General features: G+C 62.2%; 3 protein-coding genes across 3 annotated transcripts; all 3 read left to right on the top strand.

Annotated features, from left to right (window-relative positions):
- Positions 1-1430: 1430 nt before the first annotated feature.
- BESB_055310 (uncharacterized protein) lies at positions 1431-3461 on the top strand (the record flags this gene model as incomplete). Its single annotated transcript, XM_029363966.1, has 1 exon — positions 1431-3461. The coding sequence occupies one exon, from the start codon at positions 1431-1433 to the stop codon at positions 3459-3461; it is 2031 nt and encodes a 676-aa protein (XP_029219889.1).
- Positions 3462-6738: 3277 nt separating this feature from the next.
- BESB_055320 (ubiquitin carboxyl-terminal hydrolase) lies at positions 6739-7746 on the top strand (the record flags this gene model as incomplete). The annotated part of the gene is made up of 1 exon (XM_029363967.1): positions 6739-7746. The coding sequence occupies one exon, from the start codon at positions 6739-6741 to the stop codon at positions 7744-7746; it is 1008 nt and encodes a 335-aa protein (XP_029219890.1).
- Positions 7747-8009: 263 nt separating this feature from the next.
- On the top strand, positions 8010-18056 carry BESB_055330 (uncharacterized protein; the record flags this gene model as incomplete). The annotated part of the gene is made up of 6 exons (XM_029363968.1): positions 8010-8042; positions 8318-8522; positions 8830-8914; positions 9104-9231; positions 9746-11832; positions 11907-18056. The coding sequence occupies 6 exons, from the start codon at positions 8010-8012 to the stop codon at positions 18054-18056; spliced, it is 8688 nt and encodes a 2895-aa protein (XP_029219891.1).
- Positions 18057-19197: the final 1141 nt, after the last annotated feature.

The following is a 19197-nucleotide window of genomic DNA, read 5'->3' on the forward strand; positions in this document are numbered from 1 at the left end:
AGTATTTTTGCAAGCAGTGAACATACTGCCCACTCCTTAGTGGGGTGGCCTGATGCATTCTGTTACAGTGGAGAATGAGGATTGTCATGAGAGCAACGCGGTTGTTGAAGACCTTCGCTGTTCAGTTGAGCCCGCATGACTGTGTTAATTATAATCAAACATTACGCTCCTTGATTTTTTTATGCGGTTTTGAGTTCCGGCGTCGCAAGCTTCGGAAACAACGAAATGACCGACAGGTAGCGACACAGCTGTGATACAAGGCAGCGCCAAACTAGTAATTGGTCTCTGTTGTTCTGGCACTCCGACATGAATGTAGTCAGTTGTCCACGAGCTAGGGCGTAGCAAAAGTCATGGTGCCGCTCATTTTGTAGGTTGCGCAGGAGGGCGTTTCATGTTCAAATCCCAGGCGTGACTGGGGTTCTCAGGAGCCGCGGGATACAGGCTTTGCGAGTTGATTCCCACTGTACTGTTGAAAAACGCAAAACAGATCCCATCTTGCAAGGGAGAGAGAGCTTAGTTTGAGCCTGCAGTACAACTATCGAAGTGCAGGATCGAGCCCTCGCTGCGTACAGTTGCGTGACTAATACAAGCGGAGGCGGAGTATTTCAATGAATACCAGTCCTCCGTCGTGCTTCGGCCGGACCCTTGCGAAACGGGCTTAGGAGTTGCTTGATTTCGACAGTTTTTCGGTTGAGGTCCTGGCTCGGGCCGGACAGTACATCCCAAGGTGGGAGCGGGTATTTTGACGTACCAAGACAAACCCGGCATGTGGACCAAACACGGGGCAGCATCTGTCTGGCGCCGTTGTTAGGTCGCGTGCGAGTCTTGACCCGCAGTCTAAAAAATGGCCATCGTGTGTCCGCAGACTAGCCGGCGCACAACCCTGGGCCGCGGGCTCTCCAGGCGAGGCGAACTTGCCATTTTCATGCACTATTGTCCCTCCCTCTGACAGGTGAACGCCTCGGTTCACCAGAAAGTCCCGTGAAGAAGGGTGTGAAGAGATGCCGTATTGAGGTACGGAAGAACGGCGGTAAGCGGCATCTCCCGTGCTGGTGAGCCACGGAGCTCGAAAGCCCGGCGCCGCTTTGCGGACTTCTACTTGAAGCAGTTTTGCATGTCTACCTTCTGCACCATACATGGGAGAACCTCTTGAAATTAGGTTCTCGCCGTTTTCCTACTTTATTCAGAGGATACACATGATGGTTTGTGCAAGCAGTGGAGTGACCCATCTGTTCCACTTGCGCAGCGCAATCTGGCTGATCGCTGCACTGGTGACAGCATCGCATGCTTCATTCATCGCAGCGGCTCCGAGGTTGGGTGCTATTCAGACAGACCTTGAAAACACTATTTCTAGGTTATTATGGAAGTACGGTGAAAACCCGCATGAATACAACATCCAGAGCGCCTACCATGCCGTCCTGAGCCAAAGTATGGAAGATGGCACGATTTGGATTATGTATAACCACTGTCCAGAAGGCGACGAGTACGTGATGAATGAAGAATATCGTAAGGGCCGTGTTGGCACTTACTACATCGGCTGCGAGGCTCATTTCGTTCACTTTGACCCCGCCGCGGGTAGACAGATTGGCAATGAGGTTGTCTTTGCCGATTTCGAGGCCTATCCGCAGCAGCGGAATCAGGGGTTTTTCGTACACGGCCCTAACGATGGGGAGCACGCCAACTGTATCGTGCTCGGTATCTGGGCCGCACAATGCAAGACGACAGAAGATGTGTGCCTGTGTACGAACGACAAGTGCGGATTTGACACTAGTAAGAATAGGGGGTGTAACGCAGGTTGGCGTGGGAAAGTAGGGGCGACATACTGTCAGAATGAGGGGTGGCTTGGCGGAGTGAACGGGACAGGGTGGTCGTGCGGGACACATAAAAAGAACGTTGGCACACTGAATGCGCCTGTGAACGGAGGCCAAACTCCCGGAAAGCTGTATCTGGTGAAGCTGACGTCGAGCGGGGAGCTGATTTATTCCAAAGAAGCATTCTACTTTGACGGAGAGCAAAACGAAGGTACGGGCGACTTTTTTGGAAAACTCGCTAGATTCACTGACCCTGTTCTGAAGACCGAGGTTGAGGACTGGGTCTACGGCTGGCTCTTCTCGACGAACATGGGCAACATATGCGACTACCACTGGGGTTGCCAGGGGAAAATGTATCGCGCCACGGACGGTGAAGTGGTAGAATCTCGGCTGTGGTGCTCGCACTGCAACGGCCGAAGTCTGGGCTTCGATGACGAAAACAAGAATTTCGGCTTCAGCTGTGGAACGGACGGTGGTCCAGGGGTCTTCTTCAACGGTCAGAAGGTTACTGGGCGCGGCCAGACCGAAAACATCAACACATCTAAAGATAACACACATCGAGACAACCACCCTGCCGTGTCACATTTCCGTGGGGACGTCTGGTTGATTTTGTATAGGTACATTGCAACCGAGTACGACAGTGAGCCTGCAGACCTCAGACTGCTTCAGTGGGACACGAAACAGAAGAAGATTCTTTTTTCTAAGGTCATGACAGAGACGCCGGAAGTTTCTGAAGGAGGCAACCACCATCTCGAAAAGTTTGGAGATCACACGTGGCTCATGGCTTGGTCTGGAGGAGGCCGATCTTACGCGGCAGAAATTGACGCGTGGGGAAATTACTTGGGCGAAATCGTGGACATCACCGACTACGCCACGTGGGGATCTCAGACAGGCTGGTGGAGGTGGAGGAACGGAGATATCGGCTTTGTGGGGGCGTGGGATTGGCAGCCCAGTCCGTATGAAGAAGGGAAGCTGATTCGAAAAACACCAAACTGGACACCCACCAAAAAACTGAACTTCGTACGCATCACCGGTTTCTATAAGCCAGGAGACTGCGTTGGAAAGTTTTTGCCTATGGATTCACAGTGTAACAAATGCTGTGTGACGAGGGAGAGATATACCGTAGAGCTACCGGCAGAGGGGGGCAAGGCCTGCCCGTTTGAAGATGGATACATCCGAGAGAGTCCTTGCAAGAATGGAAGCTGTCCGAAACTGCAACCCGAAAAGGCGGAGCAAGCATACACTAACGAGAACTTCGGCCCCGAGCTCGGTATCGACAACGACATGAACACGATGTCGGAGTCATGGACAAAGTGGGGTTACGGTGGGCACACCTGGTACAAGGTGCATCTACGGAAACCTAGTATTGTGTCCGGCGTTAACTTGTACACAAGCAAATCACGCCAGCAACAATTTGGGCTCGCAGTGCTTTTTTACGACACATCAGGAGCGCTAATTGGCCGTTGCTTCATTGATCTGAAGAAAATGCCCTCGGGGCAAGACACTGAAGAACCCGTGGACGCAGAAGCTTGCAAGGGTTTACAGATGTACGGCGTGAAGACGGTGATGCTTATGCCGACACAAGGTAACGTTTGGGATTGGGTATTTGTTCGTGAAGTACACATATTTGGTCAAGAATGCCATTGCTAGCGCGGGAGGCCCTGCTGACAACGACAGGTTCGGTAGGATGTAGCAAATGTGGATATTCGAGGCCGGTGGTGTCAGGAGCATTCATACTCTCAACATGGCTGCGCTCAATAAGACCTCTGCGACCTGTTGAACCGCTGCGCGTCCGTGTAATCGCTAGGTTCCTCTGCGACGAGGGGGGCGTTGGAGGGGGGCGGGGGTTGGGGGAGGGAGTGAGTTAGCAACATACTCTCGAGGGCACTCGGAAGCCCTCTATTGCTAATATAGTGTGGGCTTGCTGCCAGGAGGTCGTGAATATAACTCTTCAACCCTTCAGATTCATACCTGCTTGAAACAAGCTACGTTTTTGGTGTTTATTCGGGGTAATGGACCACGCTCCAGGATTGCGGTGGCATTTTTATTCCAAATTGGGCAGTGTGAGAACCTGCATGTGAATGACCATTTCACATACAGACGCTTCATCTGTAACGCGGAGCCCCCACTACTTGTGGTGACGATCAAACTGGTAACTGTGGGAGAGAGCCCACACACAGAAACCGTGGTCCTGTTGCAAACGTTGCAGCACTCTTCGTTCCCTAGAGACAGACTCTGCAGCGCAGCCTTCTGTTTCTTCCCCAGGGTGGCAGCAGCTGTCCCCAAGGCGTTTCCGCCGGGGTTCGTTGCACGCCAGACCGCGAACACGTGGTTGATGCATATTCAGGAAATATGAGCTGATTTCCGTCAAGCTAGGTTGGTCGGTCAACGGAGTTCGTACAGCATCGGTCTGCGCAAACGGATGTTTGTCCAGCATACGACCCTGGTGCCGGAAGCTCGTCCTTTCAGAGTGTCAAAACAGCAGAGCAAGATCCGTCTGCTCCAAAAACCTCAAAGAGAACAGATTCTTGAAGCCACGCATACAAACGAGCCCGACTCAAAAAATGGTTCCTTAGGGGGGACCAGGCCCCCCAACGTCCTTCAAGCCTGGCTGACCAGTACCGCTAGGTGACAACCCCAAAGTAGGGAGCCCGCCCTTCCCATCCTCCGTTTGTGTTCCAAGAACTGCCGTGTTCGAGGAAGTGGACTGTGGCTACATAGAAAGCCTCTTCTTTCTAACGACTGGCATCTGCGCAGCGTTCAAATCGCCACGCCCATGCAGCTTTTCTCTCCCCCGGCCGCATGGCACACTGGACGGGGGCCCCAGCATCTACCGTGTACCTACAGTCCTCGTTACCAGTCCCATACTCGGTGTAGTTTGTTTCTACCAAAGCTCAGCCCTAAATGAAAAAAGATCATCAAGGGAAGAATAGGTTACTCGCCATTTCACCATTTCAGCTCGCCTACTGTAGGTCCCACGCCATACTGTGACAGACGCAGCGCGCCAGCATCCTGCGCCCGCATTTAAGGCGACCCAGTGAACTGGCAGGTCACATGAGAACATAGCTGGGAAAGGTGCCACCGGCCGCCTTTCTCGCCTTTACAGCAATTTCCCTCTGCTTCCGCTCTTACGTGCGTTTTTTTTCACACTCATTTCGATAGCTGAGGGATTATACAGTTGTTTTGAGGTGTCTTAGCTTTTTTCGGATGCCAGTGCGCTTCTCGCCTGCCTTCCCGCCCAGTTACGGGGTTTTGCACGTGAGAAGGCGAACTCGTTCTTCCCGTCTCGTTGCCACGGGATGTGAGGGATCGATGTTTCGTTTCTCCTGGTCCTTCGCTGTCTCTCGCGTGGCCTCTGCACCGAGAGTTTCGCTGACTGTAGCGCCAGAGATGCCGTCGTGTAATTCCACTGACGACTGGCCAGCGTTTACCTGAGAGGGGGACGCCGAATACGCGGGGGGAGGCTCGTCAGAAAACAGTTTTCCTTCTCCCTCAAAAACTCTTTGTCGTTACTCGCCCATGATTATCCATTCTGCCGTGCTGTTCTTCTGACGGCTTTGCGTCTTGTGGGCGCCGAGTTAAGCACAGGAGGCCAGCATTTTCCCCACCCCTCCCCCCGCGTTTTTTTTGTGAACTCCCCCCGATTCGTCGTGCATGCCTTTTGTTGCACTCTTAACGCCCAGGCCTCGGTCAGTCAGTGAAGCGGAACACCTTCTTTATCCAGGCGTGGTGTTCCCAACGCGCGGCCCGCGGTTCCCTGTGAGACCTTTGCGCGTGCTTCGCCAGCGAAAAGGCAGCGTGAGCAGACAAGAAGTGTCTGGACGGCATCTGTCGTGAGGTCGAGTTCTCTGCGTTGATGAAAAGAGCAGTTAAGGGGGACACACCGTGGCCCGGACTGTCCTGGCTTGTGCCAGAGAAAGGAGCGTCTGCTGTGTCTCCCAGCAGAGGGAACTGGCCATGCGTTTGCATGTCGTCGCGTCGTCCGCGCACCGCTTCCCCAGGATTCCGCTGCGATTGTATCTCGCTCTCCCCTCGACCTCACGCCCCCCCTACCCTCGAGTCATCCACGCACGTTCAAGCGGCAGTTGTTGCCCGTTTTTCTCCGCCTCGCGGTATGGGCGCACCAGAGAGCACCTGTGACAAGGGAGAGTCGCCTTTTTGTGGATTATTTTAGCAAGGGACAGGCGCAGGGCGGCAAGAGAAATCATGGATGGACCAGGCGCTTTCTCCATCAGAGGTGACGCCAGAGTTTCTGCTCCAGAGCGCACTCGACAGAGCAGACCGCCCGTGTGAGACTGGCGGCTGTTGTAGGACGTTGTCTTCATCTCGACCAAGTTTCAACGACTTGGGATACCAGGCAATTCTAGGGACGTTCGTCTTCCTGTTTGGTCACCCGGTAGCACAAAGTCGCACTACTCAAGCGGCGTTATGCTACTTGGACTCCAGGTTTTTAGACTGTTTTATGTCGTACAGAGGGCTCCAGGGGTGAAGGGTGGCTTTCTACAATGCTGACCCTCTTTTTTGCTGGCCCGTCTCCCTCCCTCGTCTACCCATTGTCTTGGTCGGGCACTCGTCGACGTCTCTTGGCGGTTCCTTCGTCTCTCGTCTGTCTGCGCTCTCAGGTACAGGATGTGCCTCTTTTTATTTTACGTCAGCTGCCCCGCAGCCTTTCGTTTTGCATTTCACTCCGCCAGAAGCGGGCATTTTGGCGTCTTTCATCTCGTCAGCGTGTATCTGATGTTTTTTCGGGGCGGCGCGAGGCGTATTAGTGCGGCTCTCTCGTCCGTGGGGCCCTAGTTAGTCGGCTCCGTCTTGTTTGTCGCTCGAGCTTCGGTTTCCGCGACTCGCTTCGCGTCGCCCTCTTCCTCGCCCGTCACGCGCTGCACGGTTCCGGTTCGCTTCTGGTTCCTGGGTGCCGAGGCTCACCATGTTCCCTCCGCAGGGGAGTCAGTCGAGGCCTTCCGCTCGCGCGTCTTCCGCTTGCCGGTCGTCGGGCCGCCCGTCCTCTCTCTCTCGGTCCGCCTCCTCGCCGAGGCCTCCGCTCATCTCCGTGCCACTGCCGCTGTCGAGCGGCAGCCCGACGCGTGCGTTAGTCGGCTTGCGGAACTTTGGCAACACCTGCTACTGCAACGCGCCCCTCCAGGTCCTCTTGTCCTGCGAGGCGTTCTGCCTCTACTTCCTCACGCGCTTGAACCCGCGCAAAGACGTCAACCCTCTCTCCCGCTACCGCGGCCGCCTGCTGGAGGCCTGGCTCACGCTGCTGCGACAGATCTACGGCGACTGCGCAGGCGCCGAACCCGCGGCGCCCAAGTCGCCCGACGGCGAAAAAGGTCACGGGCACAGCCTGTCCGCCGCCTCCTCCTCCTCCCCGACGTCTTCGCGGTACTCGCGCCACCTCAGCCAGCGCAGCGCTTACAATTCGAGCTCGCAGGACTCTGGCTCTGGCAGCGGGTCACCGACCTCGGCGCCTTCCCGGCTCCTCGCAGACGGCGTGGAAGCCGGGGGAGTAGGCGGCGGCAGGACCTCCTCCTCCTCGTCTTCCTCCTCCTCCCGAGCGGCGCTTTTCGGCGGCCACGGGTCGGCGTCGACCTCGTCGCCTGCGTTGACAGCGGGGGCCAGCCGCAGCTGCCAGCGGCTCCTGGAGCTCGTGCGGCACCAGCATGCGCAGTTCGCCGAGTTTCAGCAGTGCGACGCGCATGAGTTCCTGCGCACCTTCCTCGACGACTTGTCGATGGAGTGCAACCGCGCGGGCCGCAAGCAGTTTGCGGCGCCCAGCGCCGCAAACTGCTTGCGGGCGGGTGGCGAGGCGGCCACCGGCGGCGCAGGCGGGGGGCCGGGGGGGCAGGAGGAGGAGGAGGAGGCAGCGGGCGGCGGCGGCGCCTTCCCCCGGGCTGGGACTCGATCGAAGACGTCAAGGGCGAAGATCCCGCGCTGACCAGCCAGCGCTTTTGGACTGTCAGCCTCACCCGCGAGAGATCGGTCGTGACAGACCTCTTTGCTGGGCAGCTCGTCACGCGCATCAAGTGTGAAGGCTGCAAACAGAAGCGCCACCGCTTCGACTCCTTCCTCGACCTCTCCCTCGAGTTCCCCCCCGCGGCCTACCTGCAGGCCACCTCCTCAGCGGCCGCACAAAAAATCAAAGACCTCGCCGGGACGCCGGCCGCCGGCGCCGCCCTCTCCTCCTGCAGACTACAAGACATGCTCAAATATGCCTTCAGCGGCGAACTCTACGTAAGTCCGCGCCCCAAAAGAAATTTGCTGGCGGGAGCAGGGGGGGACGGGAGGGGAGCAAAAGCTAGTCGTTGAGCTGTTTTGACTGCGTTTTGGAGTGAGAGACGGAGAGGACATACTCAGACGAGGACGCAGGGGGGGAGAGAAATCACGCGCCTGTGGGGCTTCCTCGTCGCCTGCCTGTCTGCCTGCGGACTTGCTGTCTCACTCGCGCGGCGCCGCCCCACATCGCTGTTTCGCTTTCGTGTCTGGGTGGATGCTCCCCGGTGTCGCAGGACCGCGAGTCTCTCGACTGCCCGTTCTGCAAGGTGCGTTGCACTGCGCGCATCCGCCGCTCGCTGTGGCGCTTGCCCTCGGAGTACCTCGTGCTGCATATCAAGCGCTTCGCGTGGGATGCCCGCCACGAGGAGATGCGGCGGATCGACACGCGGCTCAAGGTCTCGAAAGGCCTCAACATGTCGCCCTACTGCCGATTCTCCGGTGAGCACCGAAACCCGACACCAAAGGAGGAACAGAATTTGTGCGGGGGAAGGAGGCGCCCCGCCGTTCGAACGAGCGCGACGCCGCGGCGGACAGGGAACTATGTTCACATCCTTTCACGCGCGCGGCGAAGCCTTTTTTGGCTCCACGTCTAGGGTTTAGGGCTGCCTGCGTCACCGCTCCGCTCTGGCGGCGTGTCAGACTCCACTCGCCACGCAATTCTCAAGCGTCTGCCTTCGCGCGGTCGGATCCACCGGATGGTGATGGTGCGAGGCAGCTTTCGTTGTGTGTCTGGTGCGCTTTTCAGAGCATGCGTCGACGCAGAAACCGTATTTCAAGCTCGAGGGCGTCGTGTCTCAGCTGGGCACGGCCCACAGCGGCCACTACACGGCGTAAGGGACGCACACAGCACCCGAATCTCGACAGTTTACGGTTTCAGGACGCCGTCCAGGCTGCCGTCCGCATGCATTTGCACGTTTGCTCTCTCTCGTGCAGAGGCAGGACGAAACGAGGAGCTGAACCGTCCCCTTTTGCGTCGCTTATTTGGCTTCCAATGCGTCTGCTGTACGGTTTGTCTTCAGCCTGACGGCGACCTCGCAGGACCAGTGGACTTACTTCAGCGACGACTACGTGAGCGCCTGCGACTTCTGCCCCGACCCCCGCGGCATCTACCTGCTGCTGTTCCGTAGGGCGACAGATCTCGAATCAGGTACGCTGCACTGCTCATATATTTATTCATACACATGCATAGGCGATAGCTTCGCATGTATATATATATATATTTATATGTATCGTCAAGCGGCGAGTCCTTTCAGCATGCGCCGATCCACCCGTGTAATGTCTGCATCCGTGTCTGCTTTTTTCGGTTTCAGCGCACGCGTATCGCCAGCGCGCCCATGCGTGTGCATCTCGCTTCTGTGCTGCACGCAGCGAAGCACGTTAGTCTGTTTGTGGCGGCAGATGCGTGGAGTTAGCTCTCTCGGTGTCGCACGCTCTGCGGAGACGTGATGGCGCAAGCCGACAGCCGAGGAGTTTCGTTTTTGAGACGGCGTTTCTTCGCGCGAAGAGCGCTGCGTCTGTCGCCGATGCTGGGGCGGAAAGACTCTGTCCCCACACTCGCGCGCGTCGCGGCTCGCGCGTCGGTCGCGGTGTCGTTAGCGAGACAAGCCGCGGCAGTTCCTCTTCACTCTGTGCGGCGGCTGTGCTTGCCTTCTTTCCCTCAGCGCCCAGCACGCCGCGCTACCACAGCGCGTCTGTGGGGCTGCGCTCACGCGAGCCCAGCGTGCGGCGACGAACTGCCGAGGGCTTCTCCCGGGGGACGCCCGCGCTGGAAACAGCGCAGCTCTCGCGCGGCCTGGGGCGCGACGGCAGCGTCGGGTGTAGGCGAAGCTCCGGCACGCGCGAGGGCCCCGCCTCGCTGAGTAGTTTGTCTGGCTCTGCGTCCTCTTCCGCGGCGCGGAGAGAAAGGTGCGCGGCGCCCGCGGCCGGGGCCTCGCGGGCGGAGTCGAAGGAGCGGTGCAGCGGCAGAGTCGAACGCCACGCCTCGCGGGACACCGCCGCGCCGGGCGTCTTCGCGCTCGAGATCAGGCGCCCAGCTGCGGAAGGCGAGCGAGACGAGACGCCCGAGGGAGAAGAAGACCGGCAAAGATGCGTCCCGCTCTCCTTCGCCTCGCGCTCGACGGGGCGCCTCTCGCGCCGGTCAACCTGCAACTCTAACGACGCCGAAGCGTGCTCGTCGGCGTCCTCCTCGCGCTCTCCCGTCGAGCGCCGCGACCGGAAGAATCGGCGCTCCTCTGGGTTCAGAGAGGCCTTCTCTCTCGGCAGGCGGCGGCGGAAGGCCGAGGAGGAAGACGGCGCGGAGAAACGCGAAGAAGACGAACGCGCCGCCGCTGAGCCCAGCCGCGACGACGCCCGAGGTGCAGAGAGAACGAGCGCAGAGAGATCCGGGGGGAAGGGACTCGACGCGGAGCCGCAGAGCCACACTCGCCTGCCGTCTCGTCTTTCGATTGCGCAGCACTCCACCAAGCGGGACGCCTCAGCGTCTGCTCAGGGCGAATCTGAGGCCGCCTCTGCCTCGCCCGCTGCGGAGAGGGGGAGCGCCGGCACCGCCTATTCGTCTTCCGCGGATCGTCCCACGTATTCTTCGAGCTCGTCGTCTTCGACGTCGCCGTATCATCCTGATGCGTCCGCCGGGGCTGGGGCGCGACAGCCGTGTGCGCGTCACGCCTCTACATCATCTGTCTCTGCTGCATCGGCGTCGGCGTCTGCTTCGTCCAAGTCTCTCCACCCGCCAGAGGCCGCGGGGCCCGCGCCTGCGCCTCTGTCGAGCGCGACCGGCGCGGAGGCCGCGACGCCCCGCACCTGCGAGGACGAGGGACCCGCGGCGCGCGGCGTGCGTCTCGGCGGGTCGTTCTCTTCTACGGGGCCCTCGCCGTCTTCCTCGCCGTCCCACGGTCAGCGGCGGTGGCTGCCTCCGCGCAGGGCTTCTCTTGAGAAGGAAGCGCCATCCGCGGACAAGCAGCAGCGCATCGCGTCCTCTCCGTTTCCCGCCGCGTCGCCTTTCTTCCGGCGCAGCCGGCAGGCCTCCAGGTCCCGCGCGTCCGCGGCGTCGCAGGACGCCGACAGGGGATCAGAGGGCAGCCTCGTGTTGCAGGCGCGGTCGCTGCCCTCTCCAGCGGACGCGGGCGCGGCGGCGCTGGAGCCGCTCTCCGCGTCGTCCGCGATCCACTCGCCGGTCCTCGCTGGCGTCCCGCTCGGCGAGGCGGCAGGCGCGGAGGAGGGCGACGGCGGCGAGGCGGCGAAGCGCCGAGCGGGACCTGGGTCGCCCGGCGAGAAGAAGGAGAAGGCCGCCGAGGAGACTCCGCGCGGGCGCTTCGCCTTCTACTCGGGGCGCAGGTGGAAGCACCGGCGCGAGGCGCACGGCCCGTCCTGCTCCATCGGCCGCGACCGCGAGCGGCAGCCGCGGCAGAGCACGTCGTCGGCAGGCGAGGGCGAGGAGGCGGAGGCCTTCGCTCGGGCTTCGTCGCGGCAGTCCGAAGGCGCGCATAAGACGAGGTCGTCTGCTTTCCCGGCCTCCTCGTCTTTCTGGCGCCCCAGAGAGGGCGCGAGAGAGAGCGCCTTCGCGAGCCGAGCCACGTCGAAGGAGCGGGGCGGCGCGCCCGACGCCGAGGACAGCAGCGACAGGCGCCGTGGAGGCGGGGACGACGAGGCCTGGGAGAAGCGCAGCGGCGGCCCCAGGAACTCGCCCTCTGCGTCCTCGAGCGGCGTGCAGGACGCGACAAGTTGCCCGACGATTCTCAGCAGCATGCAGGTCACCGCAGGCGGAGGGACGATGTCTAGTCGCCCCCGCGGGCCCCCGCTGCTGTTCTTCGAACCCCGCGACAGTTTCGCGAGCGAGGACGCCGTGCCGGAGGATGCCAAGCCGACCACCAAGGGGGGGGGTCGCCGCACGCGTCTTTCTCTCCCTCCTGTTTCTCCACCGGGGCGCGGCACCGCTCGACGTCTTCGGCGCGGCGGCCGTCGCACAGTTCCTCGCTCTCTGCCACGAGTCGCCTCTCTTCGCTCCTGTGGGGCAGCAGCAGTGGCGGCGGGGCTGCGGTCTCGCCCTCGGCCGCGTCTGCGGCCTGCACGCCGGCGACTACGCCGCACGCCTCGCCCTTGGCCCTGCCGCTGGCTGGGGCGGCCAAGGAGCAGTGGCTCGCTGCGCTGGGTCTCGAAGACGACCACGACGAAGCGGGCGACGGCCGGCGAGATGCCCGCGCAGGGCTGAGGGGAGAAGAAGAGACCGGGGAGCTGCTTGACGACCGGAAGGACGCGGGCTCGCCGCGGGACAACTCGCGAAAGGCGCTGAGTGGCGGACAGAAAAAGCCGCTGTCCCGCGGGCCGCTGGCGGCGCTGCGGTCCGCAGCTGCCGTCGCCTCGGGCGCCTTCTGGATGGCGCGTGGAAAGGAGGAGGAGGGCGAAGAGGAGGAAAAGAAGCAGCGCAAGCGCGCAGAGAAGAACGAAAAACTTGACAAGAAGAGTAAGGCGAAGAAGAAAGAGTGGAGTGAAAGAAAGAGTCTGTCGAATGGTAAAGAAAAACCTGAACCCCGCGGCAGTATTCAACACGAGGGAGAGAGAGACAGTGTCGGGGCACCGGAAGAAGGAGGCAGGGACGAGAGGGAAGACAGACAGCCTCTCGAGCCGCGCGACGGAATAAGAGAGCACAAAGATTGCACAGAAGGCGCCGCGCCTCTCGCGGGCAAGCCGAGCACACGTGATCACGATGCCACCTCCACACGCTGCACACTGTCCCCTCTCTCTTCGGCGGTTTTGGAGACCGTCCGCGGAGGAGGCGCGACCGCAGCCGCGGGGTCGTCGAGTGTCTCCACCACGCCGCGGCTCGACGACGCCCAACTAGCGCTGGCGACGCCAACGACGCCAACGACGCTGGCGCTGACCATGGGCACGCCGGTGCTGCATGACATCGCGGCGCCGTTGCTCCACCAGCTCTCTGAGAAATCGCTCTCTCCTCCGCGGATCCCCTTCATCACGCCGCCGCTTTTCCCGCACACGTCTTGCCCGATTTCTAGTCCGCCCTCGCCGCCGTCGCCTCTCATCATCCCTGCAGCGTACTCGCGCTTCAACACGCCCATGTACTCGCCCGCGTTCGCGCCCGCCTCGCCTCCGGCTTCTACGCCCTCCTCTCCGTTCTTGTCGCCCCTCGACAGCAACTCGCGCCACATGTCGGAGGGACCAGGCACGTCCCCCCCCGGCGCCCCGGCGTCGGGCGCGGTGGAGCCCGAGACCGACGAGCCCTGTCCGCCGACCGCGCCCTACGGGTTTGCCTGCTCGCCTCGCATTCTGTCGGTCGCCTCGTTTGCCTCCGCCTCCCGCGGCGCGTCCTCCAGTGGCCTTGAGGGAGCCGAGGCTGCGTGCGGCGACCACGGCGGGAAGCGGGAACGCGAGGCGGCGAGCGAGGCGAAGGAAGGAGCCGCGGCGCTCCAGGGCGCGGGGTTCCTTCCCGCGTCGCTCAAGAACTCGCTCGCGATCGTCCCCATCTGCTCCATGCCCACCCCCACTCACCGCGTGGGCGGCGCGCCGAGCCCGGCAGGCACGCCGAATCGCGCGGCAGCCGTGCGCCCCGCCATGTCGTCCTCTCTGTCTTCTGCGTCTCTCGCTGCTTCGTCTGCGGCAGCCGATCCGGAGGCGGGCGGTGCGTTCCGGGCCGCGATCGCCTTCGCCGAGGCCACGCTCCACTCTGCCTCTCTCCTCTCCTCGCTGCCCTTCGCCGCGGCGCCTGGGGGGGACTTCCCCCCGCCCGAAGCGGGGGCCGCTTCGCCCTTTACGCGGAGTCAGCAGTGCGGCTCGAAGGACGCTGCTGGCGACTCGGCGCTGCTGACCCTCGCGCCGTCCGTGACCGCCTGCGAGGCGCGCGACGCGAAGGCGTCTTTTGTCCGCGCGCTGGAGCCTGTGTCGCCGCGAGGCGCCCTTCCCGCCTCGGCGCCGCCCGCGCTCTCGCCGTCGCGCCGGAAGGGCGCAAGGGAGAGTCTGGGGCGGCGGTTCGCCAAGAAGGCGCGGCGCAGCGCCAAGTGGGCCTCGGAGTCCGCCGGGGGCGCCGGAGAGCGCGACGACGCGGCGGAAACACCCACCACGGAGAGGGAGAAAGAGGGCGCACGAAACGCAAAGCTCGAGGGAAAAGGCAGTGAGAAAGGCAGGGAGAAGGGGCGAGAGGGTCGGAGCTGGACTGTGTACTCCTTTTCAGCTTTTTCTTCGTCGTTCGCAGGCCGCGGAAGACACGGCGGCGACGAGGCCCGAAGACGCAGAGAGGAGGAAGCCAAGGACGCGCGCGCGGAAGACCAGACCAGCCGGATGGAGGAGCGGGCAGGTGTTTTCCAATCCGATGGAGAAGCACTCGAGGCAGGAAGCAGAAGAGACGGCGGGGACGGCAGCTGCGAGCATGCATTTCCTTCACATTCCGCGCTGCCGAAGCCGCAGCAGCCGCCGGCGTCTCAGGCGGCCCGCTCGCCCCGCGCACGGCCCTACATCCACACCCTCGCGTTTCTCCGCGGCCGAAGGCGCCGCGACGCAGAAGATCGCGAAGGCGCTCCGTCCACGGCCGCCGGCAGCGCAGAGGGGTCGTCGCCCTGGTCGGCGTCGTGGGCTTCAGCCTCGTCCCTCTCCGCGTTCTCCTTCTCGTCTTCGTCTTGCTGGCTTCCTTGCCAGCGCGAGGGAGATGCGCGGCGTGAGCGTCTGCTCGACAGACGCGTCGGGTCCCGGCTCGAGGAGGCAGAAGCCCTCGACCGAGAAGGCGTGAGACCGCGAGAGACGCTGTTTTCCTCCTCGCCAGTGCACCAGAGGAGCCAGAGTGCTTCAGCCTTTTCGCCACCTTTGTCCTTCGTAGACCAGGCCGCAGAACTCGCCGCTGAGGAGGCGCGCCTCGACGCTCGCTTCGACTCCCTCCGCAGGGGCCTCTGCGACGCCGCTCGCTCGATACGCGGCGACGGGCTGGAGGCCGCAGCAGGCCAGAAGACCTGCGACTTGCGTCTGGCTTCTTCTCTAGGCGCGCGCCCTCTGTCTTGCAGAGGCGCGTTTACTGCCTTGCCTGACTGTTCAGCCGCGCGCCTCGCCTCTCGCGCGGCCGGTGTGTCTGCTTCCTCCGCCGCCTCAAGGGCGGCCCGTGTGTCGCGCCAGGCCTCCAAGGCTGCCGCTGCAGCCTTTTCCGTCGCCTCTTCTCCTTCAGTGTCGGGAGGCTCGCGGGTGTCTCGGCTCTCGGCCTTTCCTGCTTCGTCTTTCTTCTCACTGCCCCGCGCTGCGGAGGCGGAGGCCCGTGGACCCGCGGAGAGGCCGCACCCACAGGCGGCGCGCGAAGAAGGGTCTGAACAGAGGGGACAGACGAGGAGAGGAGGAGAAGGAGACGGGGGGCGGCAGGATCGCGAGAGAGGAGTTTCAGACGCCCTGCGCCTGCCGCCCATTCGCAGCGGGCCGCCGGCGCGCGCGGATTCTGCACTGGAACAAACGCGCGCTTTGCACGCGCGCGAGGCGTCTCGCAGCAGTACCAGGCGGGCGCAGGAGAGAGGCGCGGCGCGAGCCAAGGAAGGCGACGCGCAGGAGGAAGGAGTCGCGGAAGGGGAGGAGGACGGGGACCAAGCCAACTGGCGCGCGACCGCACTGAACAGAGGAGGAGCGACAAGCGTCCTCCGCAGTGCGGGCGTGAAGGACCTACGGGCCTCACCCAACGACCCTTTCAGCGCTCCACTCCTCACAAGCTCTCACCACAGAAACGCTACAGGGAGTCGAAGCTGCGCACACAACCGCGGCGACGCAGACACGGAGGGAGGGCGGCCTCAGGGGACTGCGCGGCGCCGTGGCGAGCCGCGCGACGCCGGCGAGCAAGAAAGACTGTCGCGATCGCCTCTCGAATCGGCGGAGGCGCCAAGACAGACGAGCCAGGAGGCTGCAGCCGAGGCGCAGAGAGACACCCATTCCGCGAACGTCGACGCTCGCGGAACAGACGCCGCGACGCCCACGTCGCCTTACGCGACTCGCCGCCCTCCTAGCCCCTGCCCCTGGCGCTCGTCGCAGTCGCGCCGCGGGGCGTCTGCCCGCCGCTCGGGCTCCTGCGTCGCGTCTCCTCTGCAGGTGGCACGACCTAGGGTTCCTTTTGAGGCCTCTGAAAACGCGAAAAGAGACGCGCTGAGAGATGCACTCGACGCGTTTCTGAGTCCGCAGCTCGCCTCGCCATTTCTCCCTCTGAGAGGGCAGTATCGCTGCGCCGCAAGGCTCGAAGGCGCCTGTCGAAAGGAGGCAGGCGGAGGACCCCCGCGTGACGTGGAGAAGGGAAACGCAGGCAAGAGAAGCGAGTCGAGGAAAGGAAGCGTGAGGCGAGCGGAGGCCGACCGGTGCGCGGCTCGCCGAGGCGACAAGAAGATCGGCAGCACGACAGAAGCGCTTGCTGGCGGACGAACGGAGAAAACGGATGAAACGGTGGTGGCTGGGCGGGAGACAGAGAGAGGAGGGGCAAGCGACTTCGATGCAGGTTTTCTTTCTGCTCGCCTCTCCGGGGCGGCAGTGAGGGAGAGGAAAGGGACCCACGAAGATCTGTTTCTTCGGCATCTGCGAGCCTTCCTCAGCCGACAAGACGCGCAAGAGAGGGAATCCACAGGCGTATCCACAGGCGCGAATGGCGCCTTCACTTGCGCCCTGAGCCGGGGGGCCCCAGCGGAGGGGGAGACGTGGGGAACGGACGAGGTCGCGAGGGAGCACAGAGGCGCATCGGGCGCGAGTCGCGAAGACCGAGACGGGCAGACGAAGCTGGACGCGGGGGGGGAGAAAGCCACGGGAGCCGAAAGCGTCATTCGCCTCCCCCAAAGTTCGCCTTTCTCTCAGCCGGAGACTCGGGGCACGCGTGACTCAGTCGTACACCAGCTGTGGATTCCCCGTGGGCGCGCGCCTGCGCAGGCTTCCGCGCGCGGCTCTCAACACGGCGCCTCCTCGCCTCTCTGCGCGTCTCTACTTTCCGGCGCCCAGCGGCGTCTGCACGCTTCGCTCCCCGCGGAGCCCTGCCGCCCTTCGCCGCCGCAGAGGCGAGGCGCGGAGGTCGCTGCGCGTCTGCAGACCTCGCAGGAGTGGGGGAGAGCGGCGGAGTCGCGAGCGACAACACGCAGTTTGCTTCAACAGAAGACGAGGGACACGCGGCCTGACGGCGAACACCGGCAGGCCGTGACTCGCTCCCGTAGTGGGCCCCCTGAGGATGTAGAACTCGGCGCGAAGACCCGCGGCGCGAGCGAAGGCAGGTATGCGTCGCGCGCGTCAGTTTTTCCTCTTGCTGCAGTGTCTCGCCTCGCTGCCTCCGCTGCAGCGCAGCATGATGCGCGCGAGGACCGAGGGGGTCGGGCCTCCTCCGCGACCGGAGAAAAGCGAGCAGAGAGAGAGAAGTCTGCGGTCTCTGTTCCCGCGGGCTGCGCACAGGGCGAGTGGCGGCTGTCCGCGTCTTGGGCGGCGGCCGCCTCCTCTGTGGGCTCCACGCAGGCGACGACTTGCTCTGGCGCGCGCACGTCGGCTGGCTGCCTGGCGGACGACTCTCCACTTTCTGTGAGTGGAGGCTGTGGCGCGTCCTGGGACGCTCTCTCTCCTTCGCTCGCCGCCTACAGCTACGCCGCCTCCGGCGCCGCCTCGTGTCTCGCGTCTGCGAAAACGCGTGCCGCGGGGGGGCTGCAGCCGCAGCTACGCGCGGGTGGAGGGCCTCCGCGCCTTCCGTCGGTCGGCTGCTCATCGCCGCTGCCGCCGCGCCCTGCCCGCTGCGCAGACGCGGCGTCGCTGCCCGCGGTCGCCACGCCCCGACCTTCCGTCAGCGCGGTTGGGGGCGGGGGGAGGCGCCGCGCTGCGACGCCTTCGCGCGCGTCTTCGGCGGAGTCTTGCGCGAGTTTCGTTTCATCCGTCGCCGCGTTTTTGTCTCGCGGGACGGCGACAGCTCTGCGCCAGGCCGCGGACGACCGGCGCGAGGTGCGGGCGCTGGACGGTTGCGACGCTCGGGCGGCGGTCTTCTTCCCCTAGCGGCGCCCGCGAGGGCGTGGCGCGGAAGCCTCGCATGGTAGAGAGGCGACCGCAGTGCGCAGAGAAAGAGGCGGGCGGGAAAACCCGATGGCGGAGAGAGCGAGGAGAGACGCAGACCAAGCAGAGCCAGACGCAGAGGCGACAGAGGAGGACGACGAGAAGAGGAGAGACTGCGTCGCAGGGAAGAGGAAACGTGGAGGCTGAGGAGGGAAGACGAGTCCCGCGGAAAGAGGAGAAAACCGTGCTCAGGTTGAAAGGCACGGCCACCGCAGGACTGCAGAGCCAAGGAACAGAGAAGGAAAAGGTGAAGAGGGCGACGCGAAAGATGGAGGCGGGCGAGGGAGGAGGCAACTTATTGAGAAGGGAGAAGAGGCAGAGAGAGAGAGCGACTCGAGAGGACGGCCAGTCAGGATGCGTGCGCACACGGTTTTATACGTATCAACCCAGACATGTTGATTTCTGTCCGTGTAAACTCGTATGATGCATGTGTAAATAGCAGTGCATATTCGCTTTTTACGGGCGAGGAGCTTCCGCAGTGTGGTCTTCTCGTCGATTTCTGTTTGCACACATCTGTCAGCGTTTTCGGCTACACGTGTGGATCCACCCCGAAGTATTTCTGTCGGCCGTGTGCACGTGCCTATGGCCGTGCATCCCGGCTCTCGTCGGGAAGAAAGACTTGTTTTTTTTCCCTTGATTCTACATATATGTATATATACATATATATATATATATATATAAATATACCTATGTATACATGTACACTCATATATATATATATTATATAAGTATACCTATTTATATGTAAAAAATGTACATATATATACGTGTAAATACTCCCACATATCACGGGCGCATGCGTCAGCGTGCCACAACGTGTCAAGCTGCGAGTATTTATATTTGTCAGGCAGACTGCATGTGCATAGGTAGGGCTATGCACATCGTTTTCTGTGAGAAGAACTTCGGTTTTTTTCCGTTTAGTCTTCGTCCGTGGGCTCCCGGAAGGATTGTGACCCGCGTGCACTTTGCCTCGAGCATCAGCTTCAGCCCATCGAGAAGCGTGTAGAAAAGTGAATGTACTTTTTCCACACTGCATGCGCAGACGGGACGTAGATTCACCCTTTCGCGGTCAGTTTGTCTGTCT

The sequence above is a fragment of the Besnoitia besnoiti genome, chromosome IV (assembly GCF_002563875.1).
Source record: "Besnoitia besnoiti strain Bb-Ger1 chromosome IV, whole genome shotgun sequence".
Taxonomy (NCBI): domain Eukaryota; phylum Apicomplexa; class Conoidasida; order Eucoccidiorida; family Sarcocystidae; genus Besnoitia; species Besnoitia besnoiti.